Source organism: Sporothrix schenckii (assembly GCF_000961545.1).
Source record: "Sporothrix schenckii 1099-18 chromosome Unknown Cont47, whole genome shotgun sequence".
In the NCBI taxonomy this organism is placed as follows: domain Eukaryota; kingdom Fungi; phylum Ascomycota; class Sordariomycetes; order Ophiostomatales; family Ophiostomataceae; genus Sporothrix; species Sporothrix schenckii.
In genome coordinates this window covers 2,425,300-2,449,727 of record NW_015971148.1, presented here as the reverse complement: position 1 = coordinate 2,449,727, position 24,428 = coordinate 2,425,300, and the positions used below count along the sequence as shown (strand labels likewise).

The window sequence follows — 24,428 nt, the reverse complement described above, 5'->3', positions numbered from 1 at the left end:
CATCCAGGTGACAGAGACAATAAGATTCAGCTTGGGGCAACGTCACGAGAACGAACGTCTGGGAAACAGGAAAGACGTAGCGAGGGCCGGAGACTGCGACATGGTAGAGCACGCGAGGTCGAACAAAGATGCAGGACACGGCGGTAGTGTTACCGTGATGATAAAGAATGAGTAATGGATCAAGTCGCAGACATGGGTGGTCGAAGAACGAGACTGTGCAAGGAGGCAAACGCAGGTGACAGTGTACTTCGTGATTTCGTCGATAGGCATTGGACTGAGTCAAGTAGAAACGCATGTTAGACACGCACACAAAACAAAAAAAGGTATAAAAATGAACACAAAATCATTTCAAAAATACCGTCAAGCCCTCAAAGATCCAAAATGTTCCAATACTATATATCCAAGGAATCCTGTGCCATCCCAAATATGCATTGCTGCCAAATTGTATCTCGTAACATCATTTCGGAGTTGCGTACATGAACAGCCAAGAGATACAATATCCAAAACAAAAACCCGTCCAAACTAAGAATAAGAAAATACAAACAAATCGAATTTTTGCATCAAGTTTGTTTACCAATGACTGGATCATGAGGACATATCATCTCTTCGTAAGTCGTACCATGGGCGGATGGAATGAATAACATCAAAACGGACACCAGAAGCAGGTCACCAAAAAAGATGATAGAATAAAACAAAACAAAAAATAAACAATAGCAATTGGTAAACGAATATAAAATTGCCGTCCACTTCAATTGCGGTGGTACTGCCGGCCGGAACCACGGCTGCTGTGGTATTCAATTGTCGGATGTCTGCTGTCACTGGCATCGTAGCTGTCGGACTCATGTCGGTGGTGGCGTCGGGGTCCGTCACGGCTGATGCTGCCGCCACCACCACCGCCATAGTATTCGTCGTCGTCGTCACGAGCGCCGTCACGGTCGCGGTCGCGGTCCCTATCCCGATCTCGATCCCGATCCCGATCCCGGTCACGGTCACGGTCACGGTCACGGTGTGAGCGGTGGCGCCGCCGTTCATCGTCGACTCTCGACTCGTCGCGGTCCTTGTCATTGGTTTTGCTCTTCTCCTTATCCTTGTCGCGTTCGTCATGATGCCGCGAGCTGTGGTCGTACTCCTTGCGATGCGCATCTAGAAAAAGTTAGTTTTAAAATACTTCGATTAAAATGGCAGTGCCTCTACTCATATTCATACCTCTAATTTGTGCAGTCGCAATCGTATACGCTTCAATTTCCTCGCGACTTAAGACGCGGAGAACAATGACAAAGTCGTCACGCACTTCGAAGCGCTCTTTGCCAATGGTGAGTGCTTCAGGATTGACCAGCTTGCGGCTGATCCGTGTCCATCGTGCGCCTGGCGGCACACCTTGCTGCTTGGTCTTGTCATCCTTGTGCGGGGCCACGCCTTCACGGATGGGATTGGCTTCCTCGGGAAACTTTGAGCTCGGTGTCTTGAGAATGCCCTTGACTGGCTGTTTCTCTTTCTTCTCGCGTGGCGGTGACACGAGGCGTACAACGGTACCCTTGGACGGCGGTTCGCTCTGGTCGCGGCCACGACGATTCTCGGCATGATCGTCTGGCTCTGGCACAATTTCCAGCTCTCTACCCGACTTGCGTTCCGGGGAATGCTCTGGACCTTCGTCTCGAAGCGTCTCCTTCTCCTTAGCCTTGCCCTTGGATGATGCCACGGCAGCAACGGTGGCGGCAGTGGCGGCGGCAGCGGCAGGGCGGTCGACAGGGCGCGATGAGGGCGAAGGTGGCGCAGAGGAGAGCGATGAGGATGGCGTCATGATCTTGGGCGATCCTGCTTCTCCTTTATCGGCCTTGCTTGGCTTGCTGCCCTTATGCCCTCGCGGGACATCATCGGAATCACCGTCGTGCTTCTTTGATGACTTACTATCTTTGGCATCGTTTCCACCTTTGCCGTCTTTTCCATCTTTAGCTTCCAAGGCGGCGAGCTCGGCCTTGAGCGCCAAAAGATCCTCAGTGTTTGTCGGCACAAAGGAGGCGGTGGTGTGGTGGCGGCGCTTGCGTGTGCCGGGTTCTGTGGATCCCTTGTCAGAGTCGCCATCCTCCGATGTCGAAGGCGTACGGTCAACCGGATGTGTCCGAGGTCCTTCCGCATCCACGTCACCACTGGCCGGAGGCGGAGCCGCAACAGGTGCCGGTATCGTGTAGGCGGATGTCTTGGAGACGTTGCTAGCTTCCGATCCACTATCGTTCTCATATTTGGTCTGGCCGAGTCGGCCTTCGTGCTCACGATCACGGCCGCGGCTATCTGCAGAATGGGGGCTATTCTCCAGGTTGCGGTCCTTATCCCGCCGAGAAGGTTCGCGACGGCTAGAGGCATCTGCGGCCTTATCGGCTGGACGACTGTTCGGCTCAACTGCTACAGCCGAGGCAGCAAGGCCCGCAACAGTGGCTGCGGCAGCAGCAACACCAAGCCCAGAAGAATTCGTATCGCGACTCTTCTTGGTGTTGGCGACTTCCTCGTCGGCGGCGCGGACCGGTGGGCGAGAATCATGGTCATAGTCATGGTCATGGACGCGGTCGCGCTCACGGGCTCGTTCCCGCTCTCGCTCCCGCTCTCGCTCTCGCTCTCGTTCGCGATCACGTTCCCGGTCGAGGTCTCTCTCACGCTCACGTTCTCTTTCGTGGTCACGGGGACCGCGCTCACGGTCGCTCTCTCGTATACGTTCCCGCTCCCGCCGGTATTCGCGGGGGTCTCGGGGATCGCGAAGTTCGCGCTCACGTTCGCGATGAAGGTCATAGTCGCTCTCTCGGTCAGGGTGATCATTAATGTCCCAGTGGCGCATACCCTCCTGTGGATGATGGACGTACATGTCGTCGTCTGTCTCCTTGCGCTTGGGGGATTCAATACCAAGCCGCTCAGTCTGATCCGGGTGGCCACGAACAAACTCTCGGTCGGTATCGTTGTAGCGCGAACCGCTGCAGTCCCCACGGGGCTCCCGACGCTCCCGACGCATACCCTCGTCGGTGTAGGCGTTACGGTGGTCGTCATAGTATCCACCGCCAGCAGCACCAGCGCCGCGCCCAGTCAAATTACTATGCGATTCTGGATGCTGGTGGAGCTTGTTGTCTCTGCTGTTGACGAGAATGCCAAAAGCACGATTGGCGGCACTGCCATCAGCGTAGTACTCTTGGGGCGCACGGGCACGTTTGCGGTCCCATTCGTCGTCGCGCGCACCGTCTCTTCCTTTGTCCCGGGGCCCATCGCGCTCACGACCAGGGTCGCGGTCCCGCTCCCGATCCCATGCACGGTCACCATCGCGGAAGGTGCTGCGGTCGCGGTAATCGCGATCTCTATAGTCGCGGTCTCGGTCGCCGCCCCGTCTCTCGCGCGATACGTTATCATCACGGCTACGGTAATAGTCACCTGGTGGGTTTTGGTAGAGGGATGCTGATCTCTGTCGGGATGCGCTCTGGTTGCTCGAGCTGACAGAAGCTGGCGGCCCAAGGCTCGTGGTCGCGGCCGTACCAGTAGCGGCGCCGTGCACCACCATAGGCCGCATTGCACCCACTGGGTCGTAGCCGATCGGAGCCTGTGCAGACGAAACCGACGAGGTCGTCGTTCTGTTGATCTTGTCCAGCCCCCATGTAGTCGGTGGGGGGCCGGTGGCGCCAGCGGCACTGTTACCGCCAGCGGGGCGCCGGACACTCGACTCATACCCATATGGGCGGCCCACTTCCGTCGCCAGGTTGACCGTGGGGCGGTAGTAGTTGCGGTCAAAGCTGTCGCGGCGGCCGCGCCGGGAGGAGCCAGCGTGTTCATAGGTCAGATCATAGCGAGCTAAGTCACTCGGCTTAGTGTATTCGTAGCCTTGGTCGCCGTAATTGTTGCCACCGGAACTAGCCGCCGAGCCGGCTGGGACCGCGCTCAGGGACGCCGACCCCGCACCGCTAGCGATCGAGCCGCCACCACCGGGGCCAGGCAAGGCGACGCTACCGTGGCGCGGCATATTGACATATGTTGGCATGAGCCGCGAGCGTGGGAATGAGTCCACACGTGGGGCTCCATGAATGGAATCATGGCGTTCGCGCAAGCGGCTAAGCTCGTCGTCGTCGAGCGTGGCGCTCATGGGTGCACCAGAGTACGAGTACCGGGCATCGCGGGTCCGCAGGGCTGCAGTCGACGCCGGCATGGCATAGTAATAGTTATCTTCGCGCGTGGAGGTACCACGCGCGAGGTCTGCACTGGGCGTGCGGAACTCGCCACGGATGGGGGACGGAGGACCACGGCTCGCGGTCGCAGAGCTGGAGGGTGCGCCTGAGCTGCCACCTGTAGTGGTGGTGATAATAATTGGACGCTTCTGCGTAGACTCGTTCATGGATGCTCGGTGGGTTCGGGGTGGCTCGCGCAGACTTGTGCTGCGGGCAAGCGGATCTTTGGTGACGGTGTACGTGCGCGTGGTGGTCGTAGGCGGAGGTGGGGGCGGCATCGAGGACTGGTGCTGCGTGTGGTGGTGGTGATGAAGATGGGCAGGGTCCTGGGAGGCACCAAGCTGATGCTGATGGTGAGGAGGATAAGAAGGTTGGCCCGAGGCTGCGGATGCCGCTGCGGCGGCAAGCGGCGGCTGTGTCTTGTGCAGCTGTGGCGGCGTTGGGACGGCTGGAGCATTGCGGTAGTCCACAGTGGCCTGGGTCCGCGGGGTGATCGGGTCGTCGTATCGGGAGGTCACATGCGGCTGCGAGGCGTGAGGGTCGGCCCCGTAGACGGCAGACGGATAGCTGCTGCCAATGTTTACCGGCATCGAGGCCCGCGCTGGGTTGTGCAGCGGCGGCGACCGCCGGCCGGAGGGTGCGGGATAGCGAAACCGCGGGTCCATTGTGCCCACGATGACGTCGGGCGTCCGATGTGCAATGAGAGGGGGTGGTGGGAGACACGCGTGGGAGACGATGCCAGTGTGGTAAAAGTTGTCGATCTCGAGGTTGTTGATTCGGGGAGCAACGGCAAGATAGAGGAAGCAGGTGAGGAGGAAGAAGGAGGATACAAGACGACGACTCGCAGCCGGGAGGAAGGTACGTGGCAGGGCTGTTGGTTTTCTGCCTCTGACAGGTATGCTAGCACGTGAGGAGAATGGTCGGGCAACTTTGAGCGGCAGGTGCAAACGTCAGAGCCAAATGCGGGCAGGTGGGGGAGGGGTTGTGGGTGGAAAATAAGATGGAAGGAGTTGCAGCGGCCCGCGGGGGGAAAGAGGAAAACCGCAGAGTTTCCGAAAGTCGGGTTGATTGGGAAGGAGCAGAGGATGGCCAGAAAAGCAAAGCGGGAGCGGATGCAGTGTACGTTTTGTGTTTTGGGAATGCGTTCTTGCCTTGTTCTTGCACCAAGCAATTGGCAGCTCTTGCAAGGCAGGGAAGGCAGGATGGTCTGTTTACATTTTATCTACTCCTCACAGGGCAGCTACGCAACAGGGAACCAATACGGCGGTCGCAGGAATTAGAAAGCAAGCGTGGAAGTGCAAGTGGCATCTGGCGCGTTCCGCAGGGCGTGCTCAGCACTGGCTAGGCGAGCTAGGCTAGTGTGGCAGTTGCGGAAAGCTAAAATGGCTCCCCATTCCAACTAATTTGCAAGGTGATGATGTCAAGTGTCTCGCGGCCTTGGTGGGAATTGGGTGGCGTCAGCCATCGACGATTCGGACGCGAAGCCGTTGATCCTGCAACGAACGGCCAGCAGTGTCTCAATGCGTCCTGATCGCAGCGTACGAGCGTACAAGGATGGTCGCAGACGCCGAGATCCAGGCCAGTGAAGCTGCTTCTCACCATCTCTTTGGCTCGGAATGAGCACGAGCAAGATCGGATGGCACCTCACACGCCGGTCTCCATCTTATGAGTCGTCGAGGAGGGGGCAGGACTTGCTGAATGAGTGATGCGTGACGGAGCACTGGGCTGTTGTTTTAGATCGATGGGCAGATACACAGACCCTCTGTGCCACCGCGTAATACGAGCATTGCCGATAATACACGCGGGCTAGGAAAGGAGCAGAGGATAAAAACACACAGCCGAGCCCGAACACAGGGCGAACAAGGAAAGCCCGATACAGGAGCGAAGAACGAGCAAAGTGCCAAGGAAGGCAAACCCTGCAGCATGTCAGCTGGCGCCGTGATACCAATATGACAGAACCCAATAGCGAAGTGGCCGAGATTTCTCATACGACCGGCCTGTTTGCCACAGAGTCGTCATGGAATTTGCAGATTGGGGACGCACAGCGCAGGGGACACAGCAGAAACGGCCCTTTATGTTGGAACGAATAAGGTGTTCGAAAAGCCGTCCCAGACTAATGCCTACGAGAACCGATCCACGGACCAGATTGCCGAATGGACGAATGTCGGACCATTGGCGAGAGCGAGGATGCACGGGCAAGACTTCCTCTCCCCTATGCTGAGGCGCCGAGACATGGATTAGGGTGTAGGCCACCTTTTCTAGACGCCATCTCGAGCTGTGTCGGTTGTTGGTGTAACGGCAGTTCCTGGCGACGTCACTGAGGAATTCCTAGTATGCGCCCCAATACCCTTTACCCTGAGGTGGAGGATGTTTTCAAAGCACTTGAGCACACTCGACGCCGTGCTCTCGGGTAAGTGCGTGCCTGCGCAAGACAAGGCCGTATTCCCAACGTGTTTTTTCTTTCTTTCTTTTCTTTTCTTTCTTTCTTTTTTTTTTTTTTTTTTTTTTTTTTTTTTTTTTTTCCTTAGGCCGCTCCAGTTAGTCACCTCGGGTTTAATCGCCAACGGCATCTGCCACTGGCCCTAGATCGGGTCGTTCCTGCCCTATATAGCCTAGCAGTTGACGTGGTGGCGGTTGCCTCGCGTGATAAAAATGAGGACACCGGGCCTAGAAGGGAAAGAGCGGAAGCCCCGTGGCTGTCGTTCGAGGCCTTTTGGCTTTTGACCGGGATTTTCATCTGCCCGACACCGAGTTTTTGCGCAGGCCAGACAATGATAACACCGCACGCGGCCTTGTGTCTTCGAGAATCTTTTCGAAAATGATGTGGCTGGGTTTGAAGATTGACACATGTTTTTCTCGGCCAGAATTTTGACCTGCACTCTCGACTTTTCGCGCGTTACCACGCCGTTTTTCTACCGACCTGCCTCCCCCCCATCTTCCCAAATTTCTCGATTCTCGATTTCTTCCGCCCGACAAACCATGTTTCGCTCCGCCTCCGCGGCGGCAGCGGTCAAGCGCGCCGCCGTGGACATGACCGTCCTCGACCGCGTGGGTGTGGCGCGGCAGGCTGCACCGGCGTTACACCCGTTCACACAGCACACGCCATTCGTTGCTGTCCAGCGCCGGGCCCTCCAGTCACGAGGCGCCGGCGGCGGCGGCGGCAGAGGCGGCAATGGGGAACCCTTCCAGGCCATGCGTCCGCCCACGCCTGCCGAGCTGGGTGGTCCTCGCAAGGCCCGTGAGTACCCACGGATGCGCCGCTGGGGTCGTCGCCTGCTGGTGCTGGGCGTGATCGGTGGCGCCGTGTACCTGGTGGACCGTCAGGTGTACGCTTCTGGCATGGCACGCTCGCTGCGCACGTTTGGCACGGGCTTGGTCGTGGCGCTTGACTACAAGATTAACTTCCGGGCCGACCCATTGCCAATCATTGGCACACCCGGCGACGTGGCCGACCTCCACCGGCGCAATGCGGAGCGGCTTTCGGAGCTGCTGCGGCACAATGGCGGGCTGTACCTCAAGATCGGACAGGCGATTGCCATGCAGAGTGCTGTGCTGCCGCCCGAGTTCCAGCGCATGTTTGGGCGCATGTTTGACGACGCGCCGCAGGACACGTGGGCGGCCGTCGAGAAGGTTGTGCGCGAGGATTTTGGCGGGCGGTCCGTCGAGGAGGTGTTTGGCGTCAGCTTCACGGGAGAGGCGGGCAAGGGCGTGATGGAGCGCAAGGCGCGGGCCAGCGCGTCGGTGGCACAGGTGCATTGGGCGCGGCTGCCGGACGGGCGCGAAGTGGCAGTTAAGATCCAGAAACCCGAGATTGCCAAGCAGATCGGCTGGGACCTGTGGGCCTTCAAGGCCGTCGCCAAGGTGTACTCGTACTGGTTCGACTTGCCGCTGTACTCGCTGGTGCCGTTTGTGTCGGAGCGACTGATGCTGGAGACGGACTTTCTGAACGAGGCCAAGAACTCGGAGACAATGCGCGACCTGATCAACAACGAGCCGGCGCTTCGTGGCCGTGTCTACGTGCCGCCGGTGTACTACGACCTTTCGTCGCACCGCGTGCTGACGACGGAGTGGATCGAAGGCGTGCGGCTGTGGGACCAGGACGCGATCCAGGGGGCTTGGCGGGGCGGCAGTGGTGTCGGCTCGCCCGGTGTGCACGGTGCCAAGCTGCCCAGCCCAGACATGGATGCGCTGCGCAACAAGGTGCGGGCCGCCGCCTCGGCGCGCGGCAATAGCAGCGCACGGCCTGGCGACAGCGACGTGCGAGACAGCCTTATGCTCAAACCGGAGCGCACAGAGTGGCGCGGTCCGCGCGGCAAGGGCGGGCTGGGCCTGAGCACGACGGACGTGATGTCGACGATGATCGACCTGTTCTCGGCGCAGATGTTCAAGTGGGGCGTGGTGCACTGCGACCCGCACCCCGGCAACATGTTTGTGCGGCGCAAGGCCTCCGGGCAGGCGGAGCTGGTGCTGATCGACCACGGCCTCTACGTGTACATGTCGCCGATGTTCCGGCACCAGTACAGCGTGTTCTGGAAGGCTATGCTGACGCTGGACCACGCGACGGTGGCGGCGACGTGCGCGGAGTGGGGCATCCAGGCGCCCGAGTTGTTTGCGTCGTCGACGATGCTGCGGCCATACGAGGGCGGCGACGATACGTTCCGGCGCGGGATCGCCGAGGACATGGCCGGCGGAAAGACGGCGTCGGAACGGCACTACGCGATGCAGGCGCGGATGAAGCAGGGGATGCGCGACATTATGGCGGATGAGGAGAAGTGGCCCAAGGAGTTTATATTCTTGGGCCGCAACCTGCGCATTGTGCAGGCCAACAACCAGCGTATGGGCAGCCCCGTCAACCGGGTTAAGCGCATCGGGCGGTGGGCGAGCGCGAGCCTGTACGAAGACCGGGCGCAGCCGTGGCGCGAGCGGCTGGCAAACATGTGGCGGCACGTGGTCTTCAGCACGGTGCTGGCGGTGACGGACGCCGTGTTTTACTTTTACCGGGTGCGGCAGTTTCTGGGCGGCCGGCGCGGGCTGGAGGACCAGATTGAGGCGCAAATGAAGGGCATGGCCAAGGAATACGGCGTGGAGCTGCAGCACGAGGTCTTTGATGGCTGAGTGTGGCGCGCTGAGAACTAGACCGAAGTAAATCTGCAGCAAGATTTACAGCAACACTAAGACTACAGCTTGGCGTTTGGTTTATTTTGCAAAGGACATATACTTGTACGATACCTTTTCCGACTGGCGCATCATCGGCTACGCAGGTGGCATGTTTCACGGACAGACGATAGAGTCGATAGAGATACAGAGACGGTAACCAGGCCGTCCGTCGCCGCTCGCATCATTTTGAATAGAACCCATCTCACGTCGTTGCACCTTATGGTCTGCATTTTTTGCAAATATTGACGATTTCGTATAGAGTATTTCGTATTGAATATTTCGCACCGAGATCCGCACGCGTATTATTTCCTCGTCAAGATAAGAAGAAGCTAGAGCGGGACGCCTTCTAGTTTCGGTCACTGCAAGAATACCCGGCCGAGAGGGGGAGACAAAACTCCCTCGTATCTCCCTCGTCTTCTCCTCTTGCTGTCTCCTCGTCTCGTCCGTGCGTCCCATTTTGACCTGCAGTGCTGTTGGACCCGCAGACTAAGCTTCCTGGGCCGTCCTTGGTTTTCTTGGACTGCCTGATCTGAACTGTCCTCAACTGTCTCCTTTCTTGCTGTCCATCACATCCGCCTTCCTGTCGTGGGCTAGTCTATGCGGAGGCAAGGATCTCATCCGCTGGAGCCCAGCTAAGCTCACCATACACAATTGTCACCTCCCGGTTGACAGTACTCGGCATCTCCTGGAGCGACTCGAGCTTTCGAATACTAGCTGCCGAAGACGAGGGGCGATGGAAGAGACGGTGAATTTGTATCGGCGCGTCTACGGACAAAGTGTACTCCGTTGTACGACTCCGGGAAATTGTCAGCATCGCGCTGACAATTTTCTCTTGTCTTCTTTTTTTCGTTCTGTTCATTGCCCTAGTCATTGTTCCCGATTGTCCGCTATCTTCTTTCCTAATCCAAACAGCGATCGCCATGAGGGTCGCAATCGTGGGTCGTAGGGGATTTTGGGTAGCTCTAGTCACCTTTTGATGCTCACACCCCCTCCACCAAGTGATTGCATAGCTCCTCTTTTATGAAGTCGTAAAGAGCGTAACAAGTCTCGTTCGGTATTGCTGAAGTGCATGCCACTGATGCATGCCACCGACAGACCGACAAACCAGTTGGTTAAAATGCGGAGGTGCTGTTGGTCCTTATCGGGACTTGCCAAAGGTCGCAGAAAGTGTGCCGTTCGCCGTGTACACGAGACACGCTCTACTAGGGTATTCTGGACGTATCGTAGTAAGTTGATACCGCCCAGTACGACGTACAGATGAAGAGCTTGTTTTTCGGTATCTGTCAAGCCGCGAAGCCGGGTGCCTTTTGATTAATATAATGACAGGTGGTCACCCGCCTCCCGCCGGTGCTTTACTGCACGTTTGTCTTTTGCATTTGCCAAACCCGCGGTCGTCTTTTGTCGGCTCATCTGTGCCGGTCTGCATTCGACCCTGAACGAGTGCACATAGTTTGCAACAGGTTTAGCTACCACTTTGTCTTGATGCCCTTCATCATGCTTCAAAAGACGCCAACGGGAACGTGGCTGCCGGCCTGGGTGCCAGAGTCCAGTGTGACGCTTTCGGTGCTTCTTATCTTATGTTCCATGGTGCAGAGTGCCGTATGTTGTCATCATCACCCTTCATGTGTGTCACGTTTGACTTGACTAACATCAGATCACGATCTAGACCAACGGGTACGATGGCTCTATGCTCAACGGGCTCAACATCTTGCCGTCGTACCTCGACTACTTTGAGCTCAACACCGCTACCACGGGCCTCAACACGGCGTCAGTCTTCATCGGCGGCTTTTTCGGCCCCATCATATCCGGCGTTGTTGCAGACCGACTTGGTCGCCGTCCAGCCGTCTTTTGGGGCTCCGTCATCACGCTCGTCGGCATCGTGCTGCAGACTGCCTCGCAGAACATTGCCATGTTTGTCGTCGCGCGCATCGTCCTCGGGTTTGGTGTTGCCCTATCTGGAATTGCAAGCGGCGTCTACCTGAGCGAGACGTTTGCGAGTCGCTACCGCGCCTGGGGCGTCGGCCTTCTCAACGACTTTTATTATGTCGGTGCTCTCATTGCTGCCGGCATCACGCTTGGCACCGGCGAGTGGCAGTCGACCTGGGCCTGGCGCGCGCCCTCGCTGTTTCAGGGCATCTTTTCCATTTTGTGTATCGCGATCCTGCCATTCATCCCCGAGTCGCCCCGCTGGCTGGTCCACGAAGGCCACTTTGAGGCGGCCCGCGCCGCCGTCGCCCAGGCCAACTCCAATGGCGACATCTTCGATCCCGTGTCGGTCGCCGTGTACAAGGAAATCATCGACACGCTCGAGTGGGAGAAGAAGGACGGCCGCACCATGAGCCCGCGCGAAATCGTGCGCACCCCCTCAGCCCGCCGGCGGCTGCTGATTGGCATGTCGGCCGGCCCCTTTTCTTGCGTGGTTGGGAATATCATCGCGTCGTACTACCTCGGCCCCGAGTTGGACACGGCCGGCATTACCGATACCGTGTCACAGCTCAAGGCTAACGTCGTGCTCAATGTATGGTGCCTCTTTTGCTGCTTGCTGGGCACGCACCTCGTGGCCAAATGGGGCCGCAAACCGACGGCGCTTCTGACCCAGGTATTGCTTGTCATCTGCCTGTTCATCATTGGCGGCCTGTCCAAGATGTACGCCGACAATCCGGACGGCGCTTCGTCGAGCCTAGTGTACGGCGACGTCGCCGTCATGTTCCTGTTCCAAGGGTTCTATTCCATCGCATGGACACCGCTGTTGCTCCTGTACCCACCCGAGGTCATGAATTACTCGATCCGTGCCAACGGCCTGGCCTTTTCGAGCTTCATGCTGAATGCTTTTGCGTGAGTACTCACTGCCATACAGTGTGACTTGTGATTTGAGTCCTCTGGCCCTGGACCCCACTAACACAAACAGCGTCCTCTTCGTCTACATCATGCCAATTGGCTTGAACAACATTGGCTGGAAGATGTACCTCGTCAACGCATCCTGGGATATTGTTATTGCCGTTCTGATTGTAAGCCTTCTCTCCCAAAACCCCCTGTATCCTTGACTGTCGTCCCAGTTATGCTTACAAACAGGCCGTCTACTGGGTTGAGACCAAGGGCAAGACGCTCGAAGAGATCGACGCCATCTTCGAGGGCGAAAAGCACTCAGACGTCCCCGACGTTGAGGCCGTCCGCCGCGGCGAGAAGTCCATTGATGTCGCCGCCATCGAGATGGAGCTGGGCGAAATGAAGCAACCTGGCGTTGAGGTTCGGGAGGATTAGGCTGTGGCGGCGGATTCTACGGTGACGTGCCGATGTACTCAGGGAGCTTAATGTGAGATTGAGAGATGGGCTGCAACACAGTCTTTTTGGGGTGTAAGAGGAAATAGTAGAACACTCGATGGAATGGCGATATGATAGTTGACGAAGAAAGTATTCAGCAGCAATCGCGATATCTGCTTCATGGAACATTTGTGTCCGCAATGCGCAATAGACGCCCCTGGCGCTCTTGCCCCAGAAAGCTCCCCACTACTGCCTGCTGTGGACCATTATCCCCCGCGCTGCGGCCTGGCCCACTGAAAAGGCGGCTGGCGTGGCCCCCTCACTAGAATCCACCTGGGTCTGCCAGGCTCGCCAGGCCGGCGCGCCACGGGCTGCAAATTTCTCAAGAGTTGCGCTTCCAATCTTTCCACAGCGTCGACAACCGCCTTCTCGGCCTCCACCCTCGACGCACAACGACCACCTACACGTACCCATCGCCCTTTCGTTTCTTTCCGTTCTTCAATCTAGGAAGCAATTGGCTGTCTTTTTTGCTCTACTGTCAACAGCCCCCTCCTCCATCGCTACCATGACGATCATTGCATCGCTCATCGGCAAATTGCTGCCGCCAGACTTGAAGTCGCCAGACGCCGCCGCGACGACACCACCGGCTGCCACGGCGACTGCCTCCCTTGCCCCTGCACCCTCGCTGCCAGAGGCTCCAAGACAAACACCGACGACTGTCGTCTCCGCCCTCCAGTCTCAGCAACAGCCGCAGTCTCTTCCCCCGCACGACCATTCCATGTTCTCCTCCCGCTCCCTCAAACAGCTCGGGCTTTTCTTTGCGGGTGCCACTTTCTTCGCACTCTCCACCACTCTGACACGGCGGACTGTCGCCCGCAAACAACTTGCCGCCCAGCTCAAGTTCTACTCGCCCAGCGGCTCCGGCCAGACCTCGTTGGGCGGCGGTGCGGCCGCCGAGGCTGCGGCGGCTTCGGCGACCAAGGAAGAGGCGCCGCACGGCTCATTTATGGCCCTGGAGGCCCTGAACCTGGCCACGCTCAACGTTATGAGCTTTTTTCTCATGCTGACGGGCGGCATGTCGTGGGCGCTGGACCTGAGCTCCATGGACGACGTGCGGGCGCTGGCCCGACGCTACACACGCGGCCAGAATCTGGATGGGACGATGAGCGGTGGCGGAATGACGGACGAGGAGGCCGAGCGCGAGGTGGAGGAGTGGGTGGCCAAGATCCTCAAAAAGTCAGACGGCACCCTGATCGGCAGCAGCAAGAAAGGGAGCGGAGAGGACTCGAAGAAATAGAGGGGGCCAGACAAAAGTTTGCTATTGATGCAAACCGGACGGACATATTGAAAAAGAATATAAAGTTCAAGCGATGATACTACGATTTACGCGTCAAGACGCATTGTAGAATTTGGGCGTTGTAGGTTACTTCCAGCTTAACGAAGACACATCCATCTCAGATCTCATTTTATACTCCATGTCTAGCATGGTCTACAGTGGCACGTACCGTGTAAAAGATTTTGATATTTCGCATTGATGTGGCAATGTAACTATGTCTTTTACTTTGACGTGTCCCTTATACAAGTAATACCATTTGATTCAAAGTTCATGTCGATTCCTTGAGAAGTTGGGCCATAGCTGCGTTGCGCAGCCTCAACTGGCACTGGAAAGGTGCTGGATGTCTGCAAAAGCACGGAAGCGTCAGTAGAAATCACAATACATTTGGTTGCACCCCATAAAGGATACATACCCGCCTAGCCCAATGGTCACCGCCGGCTGTGGCTCGATCGGCTTGCCGTCCGGCCCCATAACCATCTCGACCTCGTACACGGCCAGCAGCGTCGCTAGAAACATGTATACCGTGGCCATGGCTAGAAAGTTGCCCGGGCACTTGCGCCGGCCAAATCCAAAATTGCCATTGGGGAACGGCTCGCCACGGCCGCCGTGTTCCGTGCTGATATACCGGTCAGGGTCAAAAATGTGAGCGTCGCGGTAAACGCGTGGGTCCATCGCCATCGCCTTGGTGTTGGCTAGCACCAGGCTACCAGCGGGGATGCGCATGCCACGATACTCGTCCTCTCGCAAGCTTTTGTGCGGGATGACCAGAGGGTTGAGTGGAAGGGAGCGCTGGACTTCTTGGAGGAAGCGGTCGAGACGAGGAAGATCGGACCGGTCTTCGAACGTCGGCAGCCTTGGAGCCGACTGCGCATCCCTACCATCGACACCAAGCACACGGTCAACCTCCTCCTGGATGCCCTTTTGCACAGTCGTGTTCTTGGCGAGGAACATGAGGTTTGAGAGCACAGTACTCCAGGTCGAGTTACCGCCAGCAATGAAGACAGCGCCTGTGGCACCCTTGATGTCGCGCTCGGTCATTTCGATGGGCTTGCCAGCTCGGATACTTTCTTGCAAGCGCTCATAGTGTGTACGCATAAACGACGGTGGCGCCGTGCCAGCCTCGATGTCCTTGAGCGAAGCGGCCCACGGCACGTCGTGGATCGTACGGATGGCCTTACGGCTGTTGCGGGCATGGCGTAGCGCCGGCGACGGGTTTAGCCATCTGGGCAGAAACCGTGCGGGCGGGAACAAATCGATGAGTGAGGTGCCGGCAATGCCGCCGTTGGTCGTGGCTTCGTTGGCGGCGGCAGCCATCGCACAGTACGGCGACGATACGTCCGTGATTTCCTGGCCAAAGGCAATGCGGAAGATGATACTCGTTGTCATCAACAGCGTGGCCTCTTCCCAGCGGTCCGGATGGGCCAACAGGTCAACCACAGCTTTGCGCGACTCGTGCAGCTGGATGGGCCGGAAAACCTTAACGTTGGATGCCGTGAATGTCTTCTGGAAGAGGCTGCGGTGAAGTTTGAACTGCTGACCCCAGCGCAAGAACGTCAACGTCAGGCCCCAGCCCATGACCTCGAAGAGCGCAAAGCGAGGCCGGTCGCAGTAGTTGGCACCACGACGGTCGAGTATCTCGGTGGCGGCAGCAACACTGTTGAGGCAGATCAGGTGCTGACCAAGGACCTCGACGTGAATGACGTCCGAGTCGTAGTCTTTGCCCCATCGCATGTAGTCTTCCTCCGGATGGTCGGCGCTGACATCACCAAGGTTGCCAACAAGAAACTGGCCCGGAGGGCCTGGTGGCAGGGGAAGCGAAGAGTGTTGGGACCTGTGAAGGACCAAAAATAGAACATAGAGTAGGACGGATGCGGCTGCTGTCGCCAACACGGCTGGTGACGACACTAACGGGAGGTAGCTGAGGGCCATGGTTGTGTTTCTCGGAGGCCGGGGCTTGCCTTGTTTACAAGTAGAAGAAAAGGTGAGTAGGATCTGGCAAAGTTGATAACGAGAATGGAGAGAAACGGTGGGAAAGACGCAATGATTTAAAATGAACCGGAGGCTGCCGGCACAATAAACCAAAGCACGGACGGCCAATGGTGTCTCTGATGTGATGTATCATTTGATATTCCAAAGGCCTGGTCGGTAGGCCGCTGCTTTCATAGACTGGTCATGGACCACTGCAATCTTGGGACGTAGGTCGCAGGGAGGGCGATTGTCCGAGGAGTGTGAGGGTGTGAGGATGTGATGTGAGTGTACTTCTGTAGTTATGGACGTGATTGGGTAGGGGGGTTACGAGGGGCTGCAAGGAAAACTTGGCGTTCGGGCGCGACGGGACCGTCCGCTTTGGTTTCCTTTGCCATATGCTTGTCTGTGGCCTGGGCACCCACTGTCAGAGACAGCTGAAAACTCTGTAAGAGCTGGAGGAATACGGACCCCGAGCCTCAGGACCGACGATCTCTGCAAATGTATTGCCATATTCCTCTGACGGCTCTATCATTTTACGGCTCCGGGTAGCTAGCTTGAGACTGGTGGTCCGCTGCTTGCACTGGGCACGGGGTTATGCACGGGACAAGTCCACCATGGACTAGATTGAGCTAGATATCCGCAGGGATTTTGCTCGCGGCTTGGTAATGCAGGGCATCGTGGTTGGATGGCGGCCAAGAGTTGGCGGCAGGCAAATCAGCATATGCTTGTTTTGCTCAGCTGTATTGGGCTGCTCCATGGAGAGACGTGTGGGGGTCACCAATCTTGGGTGTGTCAACGAGGGACGCAGCTTTAAGTACGTCGTACTCTCCGGGCTTTTCATGAGATGGGAGCAAACATTGCAGACATTATAAGAAGGCATGCCGTTCCTTCCCCTTCTCCAAGACTCCCGATATTGTTTATTTATCACTGATCATTTTGGGCAGGTGCGTCTTCTGGCTGACATAAGCCTGGGCAAGCGTTTGGTAGGCTTTATGTCGTATGATTATCGAGTCCGTATGTAAGACATTTAACACGAGTTCGAACTGAGAACACACAAACTACCCCGCGGCCATTCGGCTGTCGAGCCTTGCAGTATATTGCTCATTGTTTTCATGACTGCTGCTGTACGACGTATCACATATCATCCCGTCCAACGCTGCTCACCAATCTCATCTTCGAGACATCCCTACTTCGTCAACGCTCGGCCAGCAACACCCCACCTTCACTGCCGGCTTTTAACAGCACTAAGAGTGCTAGGAGATTCTTTAATGCCCCCAAGGCCCCGCCAGTGGTCCTTTAGCTTGACGTGGGCGGATGCAGGTTCAAGTTTTTGTTCTCCGTAGGCTGAGGCCTTTCGCAGCCAGACAGTACCGCTCGAGTATCAACTGTTTTGAAGCGCATGGTGTTGCATCCTGTCGTTTGCTAAATGATTTCAGCCTCGCCAGCGTACAGCATACTTCGTACGGGTGTTCCGTTTGCTTATTTTACCTGGTAGACTTCGCGGCCTGCAGCATGTTCTCTGCGCACCTTCCTCGCGAAACACCCCGGTTCACACCTTCCTAGACCGCCCTTTTCTCCTTCCTCTTTCTTCCACACCAAAGTCAATCATTTCCCCCGATGTTATGCTGCTCAATCCGACTTGCCCCCCATCTTCCAATATTCGACAGCATAATTACAAAACCACAATGCAAAAAATCTCCTTGTTTCGTATCCTATCTACTATCCCTTGCTTTTTTCTATCGCTCTTTGCGGTCTGTTGGCCTAGCGGTCTCATATGGATCGGTGTCTGTTGGTCCACTAGGCCATGCAGGTATGAATGTACTTTTTAAGAGTTTCAAGAAATTCACGGCTTCCGGCCGCCTCACAGCGCCAGCTTCCCTTTGGCTTTGCTGACCTTTTTCCAAGAAGCCCATGCTCACACCTTGACTATCAGCAGTGCTCGGTGTATTCGTGACCAGGCGGCGTTTTTGAAGTGTTTTCAGCTGAACAGCGCGTCTCCGGTGAGCTCTCTGAGTCGGTCTAATGGCGCGGGCAAACCAGCTCTGATGATGTCTCGATGGAACAGCCTTGTGCTTCGGCCAATTGCTCATTTGACCAGCCGTTATTTTGTCCTTTTGTTCTCGGCCATACCACATACTTCCCGCCCCTTTTCGCATCTGTCCACAGCTTCCCCACCCACGTTGCCTCAGCAGAGTCGTATGTCGTATCTCGCCTAGTCCCATCCAACCGCACGGACGTTATTTCCTCGACGCCGTCCACCCAATAGGCCAGTCTCGTTGTCTGTTCGCTTTTGCTCTTGCTCAAACGGGGCGAGACAGCCAGCCCGCATCAAAGAGCACCGCGCTTCCCCAGCAAGGCGTCTCCAATTCGAAGTTCGACTTGCTCCAACCAGAATCCAAACTCCAACAGAACCTCCACTCGCACCCATACAGCCACCACAGCTCCCCGGCCGGCAAGAAGACCACACTTCTGTGCTACTGTTACGGTGCTTCTAGCCTGTTCTTAGTTCCGAAGCCTTCCTAGAATCGTGACTATTAGGCGCACCGCAAGGGTCGAGAGCGATCCTTGCCTAGACGCATCTGGCCTGGTCGTTTTCGACCTCGCCAGCGACTCCTTTTGCTACCGGTTCTTCCTTGTAATACTGCACAACATAACGCTTTTCGCCATCCGTTGCAAAGCATCCGACATTTGCGCTATTGCGACCTTTAAGGGGCCCCACTTTAACGAGTGGTAGGAAACCTTAGTTAACTTCAGCTTCTGGGTTCTTTATCCCTCGATTTTCTTTGGCCAGGCCGTGTTTTGACTTGTTCTTCTTTATTCGGCGCTACTGGTGAACCTTCTTTCCGTCTGACCTACGTCAGAATATTCGCCGTCTCGGCAGTCCGGTCGGAATCGACTTCAGTGCACCATACTTTGCACGCTTCAACACCTTCGTTCCACGTCGCACGCCGTGCATTGCTCTTCTGCGCATCTGCGCTTCGCCTGCTGCACGCCACCTGTCGCCGATTGCCGGTCGCGCAGCACCTTTCCCTCCACAATTGTCGCGACAACTGTTGGACGCCGGCCGACTCCTTATTCCCGTTCACCTACTCTTTAGAGGCCGAGCCACCCAACAGCGTCGCTTTTATCGCCCATCCACGGTCGCCCAGCTGAACCTAACCGCCCTCAATCATGGATGGCGGCCAGCCGCGTGCCCCGAAGCCGGCCGGCGGCCCGGTGAAGCACAGCGCACACGAGACGGCAGCCGTGCCCACACCAACCGTTGGCAAGGCTGGATCGCCAGCGCAGCACACCAGCCAAAGTGCTCTCGACACAAAAGCGCCGACCTCGACCGACCAGTCTCAACCGGGCAGCTCACCCGCTACCGTGGGGAACAATGCCCAGCGCATTATCAAACGCCGTTCGCCTGTTGCCTGCCGCAGGTACGTGTGCTGGAGTTGGCCCATCTCCAATTTGATTCTCATCTGTGCTCTTCTCGGCGTCCTTCATCCGACCTTTGCGTTGCCCGTCCTTCTGACCTTACTCCAGATGCCGTCGAATGCGCAGCAAATGCGTGCACAATGGCGCCAAACCGCCCTGCGAAGGTTGCCGCGCAGCCGGTGTGAGCGTAGAGGAATGGTAAGTCACATATTACGTACTTCATCTCGCTGCGATTCTCACCCCGCTCTCTGACCGACACGCGTACTAATGTGACAATTCTTAAAGTGTTTTTCCCGCACGTGGCGCGCCGGATATGGATCGCGAGTATCGTCACCCGCGCATGAAGGGCGACAAGGCCCGGAAGGAAAGCACTCGCACACACCGAGCCCAGTTGGTAGGCGGCACGATATCCTCCTCACCTCCGGGAGGCGGCAGCAGATCGATTTACCCTAATGGAACGATTACAATTGACGGGGGTTTGCCTCTACCTGCCGATCCATGGGATCTCTTACCACCACTGGAGCAGGTCATTGACGCAGTCGACATGTTCACGCGCCAGTACTTTCAGCTTGGATTCATCCCACGCCATACGTTTGTGCAGCAATTGCGCGAGCAGCCCCAATCTGTCAGCGTGTTTCTGCTATTGAGCTTGCTCAGTGTCTCAGCGCGCATGACACCTTCGTTGGTCGAGACTCATGGCGGCGCCGGTCCCACGGCCGAACTCTTCATGGACCGCGCGTCAGCTATTGCCCTCACAGAGCTGTACCAGGAACCGACCCTGGCGCGGTGTCAGGCGTTCTACCTGCTCAGCCTGGCTCAACAGGGCAGCGGCTACCGCAACCGAAGCTTCGTCAACCTGGGCATTGCCTTGCGTATGGCCATCCTAATGCAACTGCACCGTGAGGAGACGTATGCACTCGAGGACCGAACACCGGCGATGATACAAAAGGCCGAATCTGCCCGTCGAACCTTGGTATGTTATGCCTGTCTGGCCACAAACTTTTTGTTTTTCAAATATCATAAATATCCCGTACTAATAACCCCGCCTTTAGTGGATGCTCTACAGTAAGACAGTCCGCAATGAGACCGCTGTCTACTCTTGATGCTGACCTCTACCTCCTTTACTTCTAGGCCAAGATAATTTGCATGCCGGCCCAATGGCTACCATAGCACTTGCCCCAAGCGATATCACCACCTTATTGCCCAGCAACGAGGAGGATTTCAATAATGGTGTTTTGCCTGCATCCCGCGCTGCACTTGAAAACACCTCACCAGCAAAACTAGAGTCTGACTTGGTGAATATGCCGACGAGGTCTCTCTTTGCTACACTGATGCAGAGCCACCAGCTATGGGGCATCGTGTTGCGCCGTACAGTTAGCAACAACCGAAGCATGGTGTTGCCCTGGGATCCCAATAGCGAGTACCAAAAAATCAAGCAGAAGCTCAGCGATTGGGAAAGCCATTTGCCGGCAGAGCACCGCTGGAGCCGAACGTTGTTGCGAGATTACAAGGCCCGGGATCTGGACTTGGTACGTTTTCCCCGTTGTCGTATCTTTCAAAAAATATATGTCGAAACTACTCTTGTTTCCAGCAAACTAAGACCATCTGGCAGGCATACGTGGCCGTGACTATGGTTACCCGTCTTTGCAATATCCTGATACGAAAGGCCTATCTTCCGCTGTATGTTGTTCTAGCGTCGGTGAATGTATTCCTGTTTGCTGGTAACCTGTTTGTTTACTGACGTTCGTTTAGTATGCTTGTGGAAGGTAGAATAAAGAAACACACGGAGTTCTGGAGGACTATGTCAAGCGAGCTCTTCTCGAATGTGAAAGAGCTGTTTACGCAGATCGACTGCTGGATTGAAGAACGGGAACCTGGTGACGGCACAGGTGCACAGCTGGCGGTTAGTGACAAATTCTTCAACCACCTTCGACTGACTAGCTATCCTGGAACTCATACTGACTAACTTCGTTTAGATATTCTGTGTCTATAGCTGTGGACTGATGGCCGCGTATCTGTACAAATACCCCAAGTGTGAGTTGGTAGCCCACCATACAACTTTTCAAAATGAACCGAGTCTAACCTCAAACGCAGTGTGTCCTGATGCGGCAATCACTCGAGAGGGCAAACACATGCTTGACCGAACAATGAGTATCCTGACTCAAAGCACGAGCGTGTGGCCGCTCGCCCGGCGCTGGATAGACTCTGTTGAGAAACTCCTCGCAGCCGATACTAAGACTTTGTCGATGATATCAAATTCTTCTCACGAGGGGGGCATGGCTGAAGGTGTACGTTATTCCTCGTCCTCGTCTCCCCAGCCCATTTTTTCGCAACGATTTCTGACATGCCGTGAAGAAAGATCCTATCCCGTCGGCGCTGCATCCGCCTCTGGCTAGTCTAGCACCTTCCGGGCCATCAAATACACCTTTCGATGACCGTCGGCAACTAGCCCGACAACTCGGCGCCGACAGCCCGCACGCGCGGTCGGCCAGCCCCTCTGCAGGCGGCAACATAAGCAATGGCTCTGGCGGCGGTGCGAACGGCACGGGCCATGGCTCGATTCAATTGCCGCACTTCCGACCAGATGCCTCGCTGATTAATTCACCCATGCGGCTCCCTCCACCACAGCCGTCGCCCAACCTCGTCACGAATACGGCATCCGCAGCAGCGCACTATGCGACTGCGCCGTCCACACTACCATCGACACTGGTGCTCCCACCGCCAGCACCACACAACCTCCAGTTGGGAGGTGGGGGCATGCGAACGCCAACGTCATTTGCCCAGGGACAAAGTACACCGAATATGCAACACCAAAATCACCAGCATCATCAGCAATCACCATCCCACCAGGGTACCGAGATCATGTCTCCGAACGGCAATGCAATTGCCAGCATGGCCAATCCACTAGCGGCGGTGCAGTCGGGTGTCGCGTCGACGCTGCCCCAGCTCCCTTCCATGCCTCAAGCCTCCCATGCACACCCGGATGGTCACAGCAACAATTTTATGATGCAGAGATACGACAAGGCCTCCACAAACACGTCGGAAGAGGCAGAAGCAGCCGCCGTTTTAGCTGGCGGCATGGTATCCCACGGCGTTGTGGGCTATGGTGCCAGCCAACTGCACCAGCAGCAGCAGCAGCTGCCACCGCAGCATGACAATCCTTACGTTACGCAACACCTCTCTGAGCAGGGTCACGGCGTCCATACGGACCCTCTCAACGTCAACGACATGTCCATGATGACGCAAATGCCGTCGGTCGGGTTTTACGAGCAGACGATGATCCCCGAGTTGCCCGACGATGGCTACCAGGGCGAGTTGCAATACTTTACGGAGGGGCCGGGGCTGCAAGCGGGCTCGACGTGGGCTACAAATAGTGTTTTTGGATTTTAGATTTTTATGTCACTGGATAATTTCTGTAATCTGTTGTACACTAGAACTTCGTATGGAGGACGTTATGGGTCTCATGGCATATAGTACCAAAGTGTGCGCCTCACACTGGATTGCAGAATCAATTTAACGAAAAACTCGAGTTGGTCATTTCTTCCGCTCGGAGTAGTCCTGCGCAGACACTTTGAATCCATGCCGTCTAGCCACGTGCAATGTCCGGTGGCGGTGAATTATGACCGCCCAGACTCTCCAATCGTTCTTTTCCCAAAAGCCGTAACTGAGCCAGATGTTTGCATTTCCTCACGAAACGCGAAGATGGATGAAATATAAGTCATACTCAAATAGGGAACTCTCGCCACCGACTGGAAAGGCTTGTTCACCAAGGGGCAATTTGGGGATTAAAACCGGGCCATGCGAGCTGTTACCAAATGAAACGGACGGATACGGAGTCAAAACTGGCCAAGCTCTGTGCGCTGATGGCGAACATCTGACTTGTTTACAGGGGAAACTGGCTCACTGGCAATGAAGTTCAGAAACTCTCGTCTACGGAATACTCGAGACTGTATATCGTACGCAATGCGGTGTACATAGCGATTAGCAGGGCATGTAGTCAAGTCGCCTGCGGATTCTTACAGGAGTAGAGCATCTGTTGTGGGTCAGGTCGGGGATTGCCTTGCCCCGCTGGCAAGCTTTAAAGAGGACTTAGGAGAGGACGATGTGGGCGAACACGCTAAGAAATAGGGGACCTAGGGAGGTAAGACTCTTGTATGTACCGATACAACGTAAAATGTACAATAAGCAGCAATTTCGCAGCTCAATTAGTCACTATACATCTAGCGGGACTCGCTGTCATTAAACTTGTAGGGAAGCGCGATCCACAGCAAGTGCACAATCAGAGATGAAATGAAGTCAAAAGAAAAAGAGAGAAAAAAAGCAATGGGAGACGCGTGGGGCCAAACAAGCCAGTGGCGGAAAGAAGGGACAGTACGAATAATTGACTCCGACTTGGAAGGAGAAGAAAAGATGCTGGGAAGGAGCAATCTTCAAAAACCAACGGCATCAAAGATCATGAAGCACGAGCACCAACTTGCAGCACGCCCGCCTCTCAAATTAGCACAAAGGGAGGTCCCTTCTACTGAGCACGCTATCTGGTCTACGGCTCTAGCGCTCCCGTACCGGTTCTGGCCAGTCCTGGCACTCCCCTTTCGTTAGTTCTTATAGAGCCATTCTGTCGCGTTATTTGACACGCCAGGCTGCGAACTAGATAAATAATGCCTGGGGCCAAAAGCCTGCCTTGACTTCATTCCCGCCCGACGCGTTCCACGCTCCATAAAACGGTTGTATTGTTTGCTTTGGGCGGGGCAAACGCAACTTCGCGTGGCCAGACCGAATGGGGAGACACGAAGACGAGAAAACGAGGCGCATCCGCGTCTGTGTCATCTTTTGGCCGTCGAGTTTGGGTGGTTCGTAGGACATAATTTGCACTTTTCATGATCGTGAGGGCAGTCAGCTTAGAGGAACACGTGGAAATGGTGGACAGCGCACATTGCTTTACTGAAAACTCCGTAAGACTTACAGTGTGTTCCATACAGTCTGTCCAACGCGCCTTCCATACCTTCGGGAACGTTAGAACGAATTAAATTAAATGTACAAATAAACGGGAAAATACGAAAGAACGCGTCGGGGAAGCCATGGCCAGCCCTCGG

The 24,428-nt window shown here is 56.1% G+C and overlaps 6 protein-coding genes across 6 annotated transcripts; 4 read left to right on the top strand and 2 right to left on the bottom strand.

The window, feature by feature from the left end:
• Positions 1-748: 748 nt before the first annotated feature.
• Positions 749-4,858, bottom strand: SPSK_02941 (uncharacterized protein; the record flags this gene model as incomplete). The annotated part of the gene is made up of 2 exons (XM_016729788.1): positions 749-1,143; positions 1,207-4,858. The coding sequence occupies 2 exons, from the start codon at positions 4,856-4,858 to the stop codon at positions 749-751; spliced, it is 4,047 nt and encodes a 1,348-aa protein (XP_016585357.1).
• Positions 4,859-7,172: 2,314 nt separating this feature from the next.
• On the top strand, positions 7,173-9,308 carry SPSK_03135 (aarF domain-containing kinase; the record flags this gene model as incomplete). Its single annotated transcript, XM_016729976.1, has 1 exon — positions 7,173-9,308. One exon carries the CDS (start codon positions 7,173-7,175, stop codon positions 9,306-9,308), a length of 2,136 nt encoding a protein of 711 aa, XP_016585356.1.
• Positions 9,309-10,844: 1,536 nt separating this feature from the next.
• On the top strand, positions 10,845-12,611 carry SPSK_03232 (hexose transporter; the record flags this gene model as incomplete). Its single annotated transcript, XM_016730073.1, has 4 exons — positions 10,845-10,949; positions 11,017-12,185; positions 12,259-12,358; positions 12,423-12,611. 4 exons carry the CDS (start codon positions 10,845-10,847, stop codon positions 12,609-12,611), a joined length of 1,563 nt encoding a protein of 520 aa, XP_016585355.1.
• Positions 12,612-13,176: 565 nt separating this feature from the next.
• SPSK_03611 (uncharacterized protein) lies at positions 13,177-13,908 on the top strand (the record flags this gene model as incomplete). The annotated part of the gene is made up of 1 exon (XM_016730448.1): positions 13,177-13,908. One exon carries the CDS (start codon positions 13,177-13,179, stop codon positions 13,906-13,908), a length of 732 nt encoding a protein of 243 aa, XP_016585354.1.
• Positions 13,909-14,215: 307 nt separating this feature from the next.
• Positions 14,216-15,876, bottom strand: SPSK_03262 (Cytochrome P450 oxidoreductase; the record flags this gene model as incomplete). Its single annotated transcript, XM_016730102.1, has 2 exons — positions 14,216-14,291; positions 14,360-15,876. The coding sequence occupies 2 exons, from the start codon at positions 15,874-15,876 to the stop codon at positions 14,216-14,218; spliced, it is 1,593 nt and encodes a 530-aa protein (XP_016585353.1).
• Positions 15,877-19,086: 3,210 nt separating this feature from the next.
• Positions 19,087-22,725, top strand: SPSK_02972 (Zn(2)-C6 fungal-type DNA-binding protein domain containing protein; the record flags this gene model as incomplete). Its single annotated transcript, XM_016729818.1, has 9 exons — positions 19,087-19,337; positions 19,444-19,533; positions 19,621-20,308; positions 20,388-20,400; positions 20,467-20,864; positions 20,927-21,015; positions 21,088-21,238; positions 21,312-21,623; positions 21,691-22,725. The coding sequence occupies 9 exons, from the start codon at positions 19,087-19,089 to the stop codon at positions 22,723-22,725; spliced, it is 3,027 nt and encodes a 1,008-aa protein (XP_016585352.1).
• Between the last annotated feature and the right edge of the window lie 1,703 nt (positions 22,726-24,428).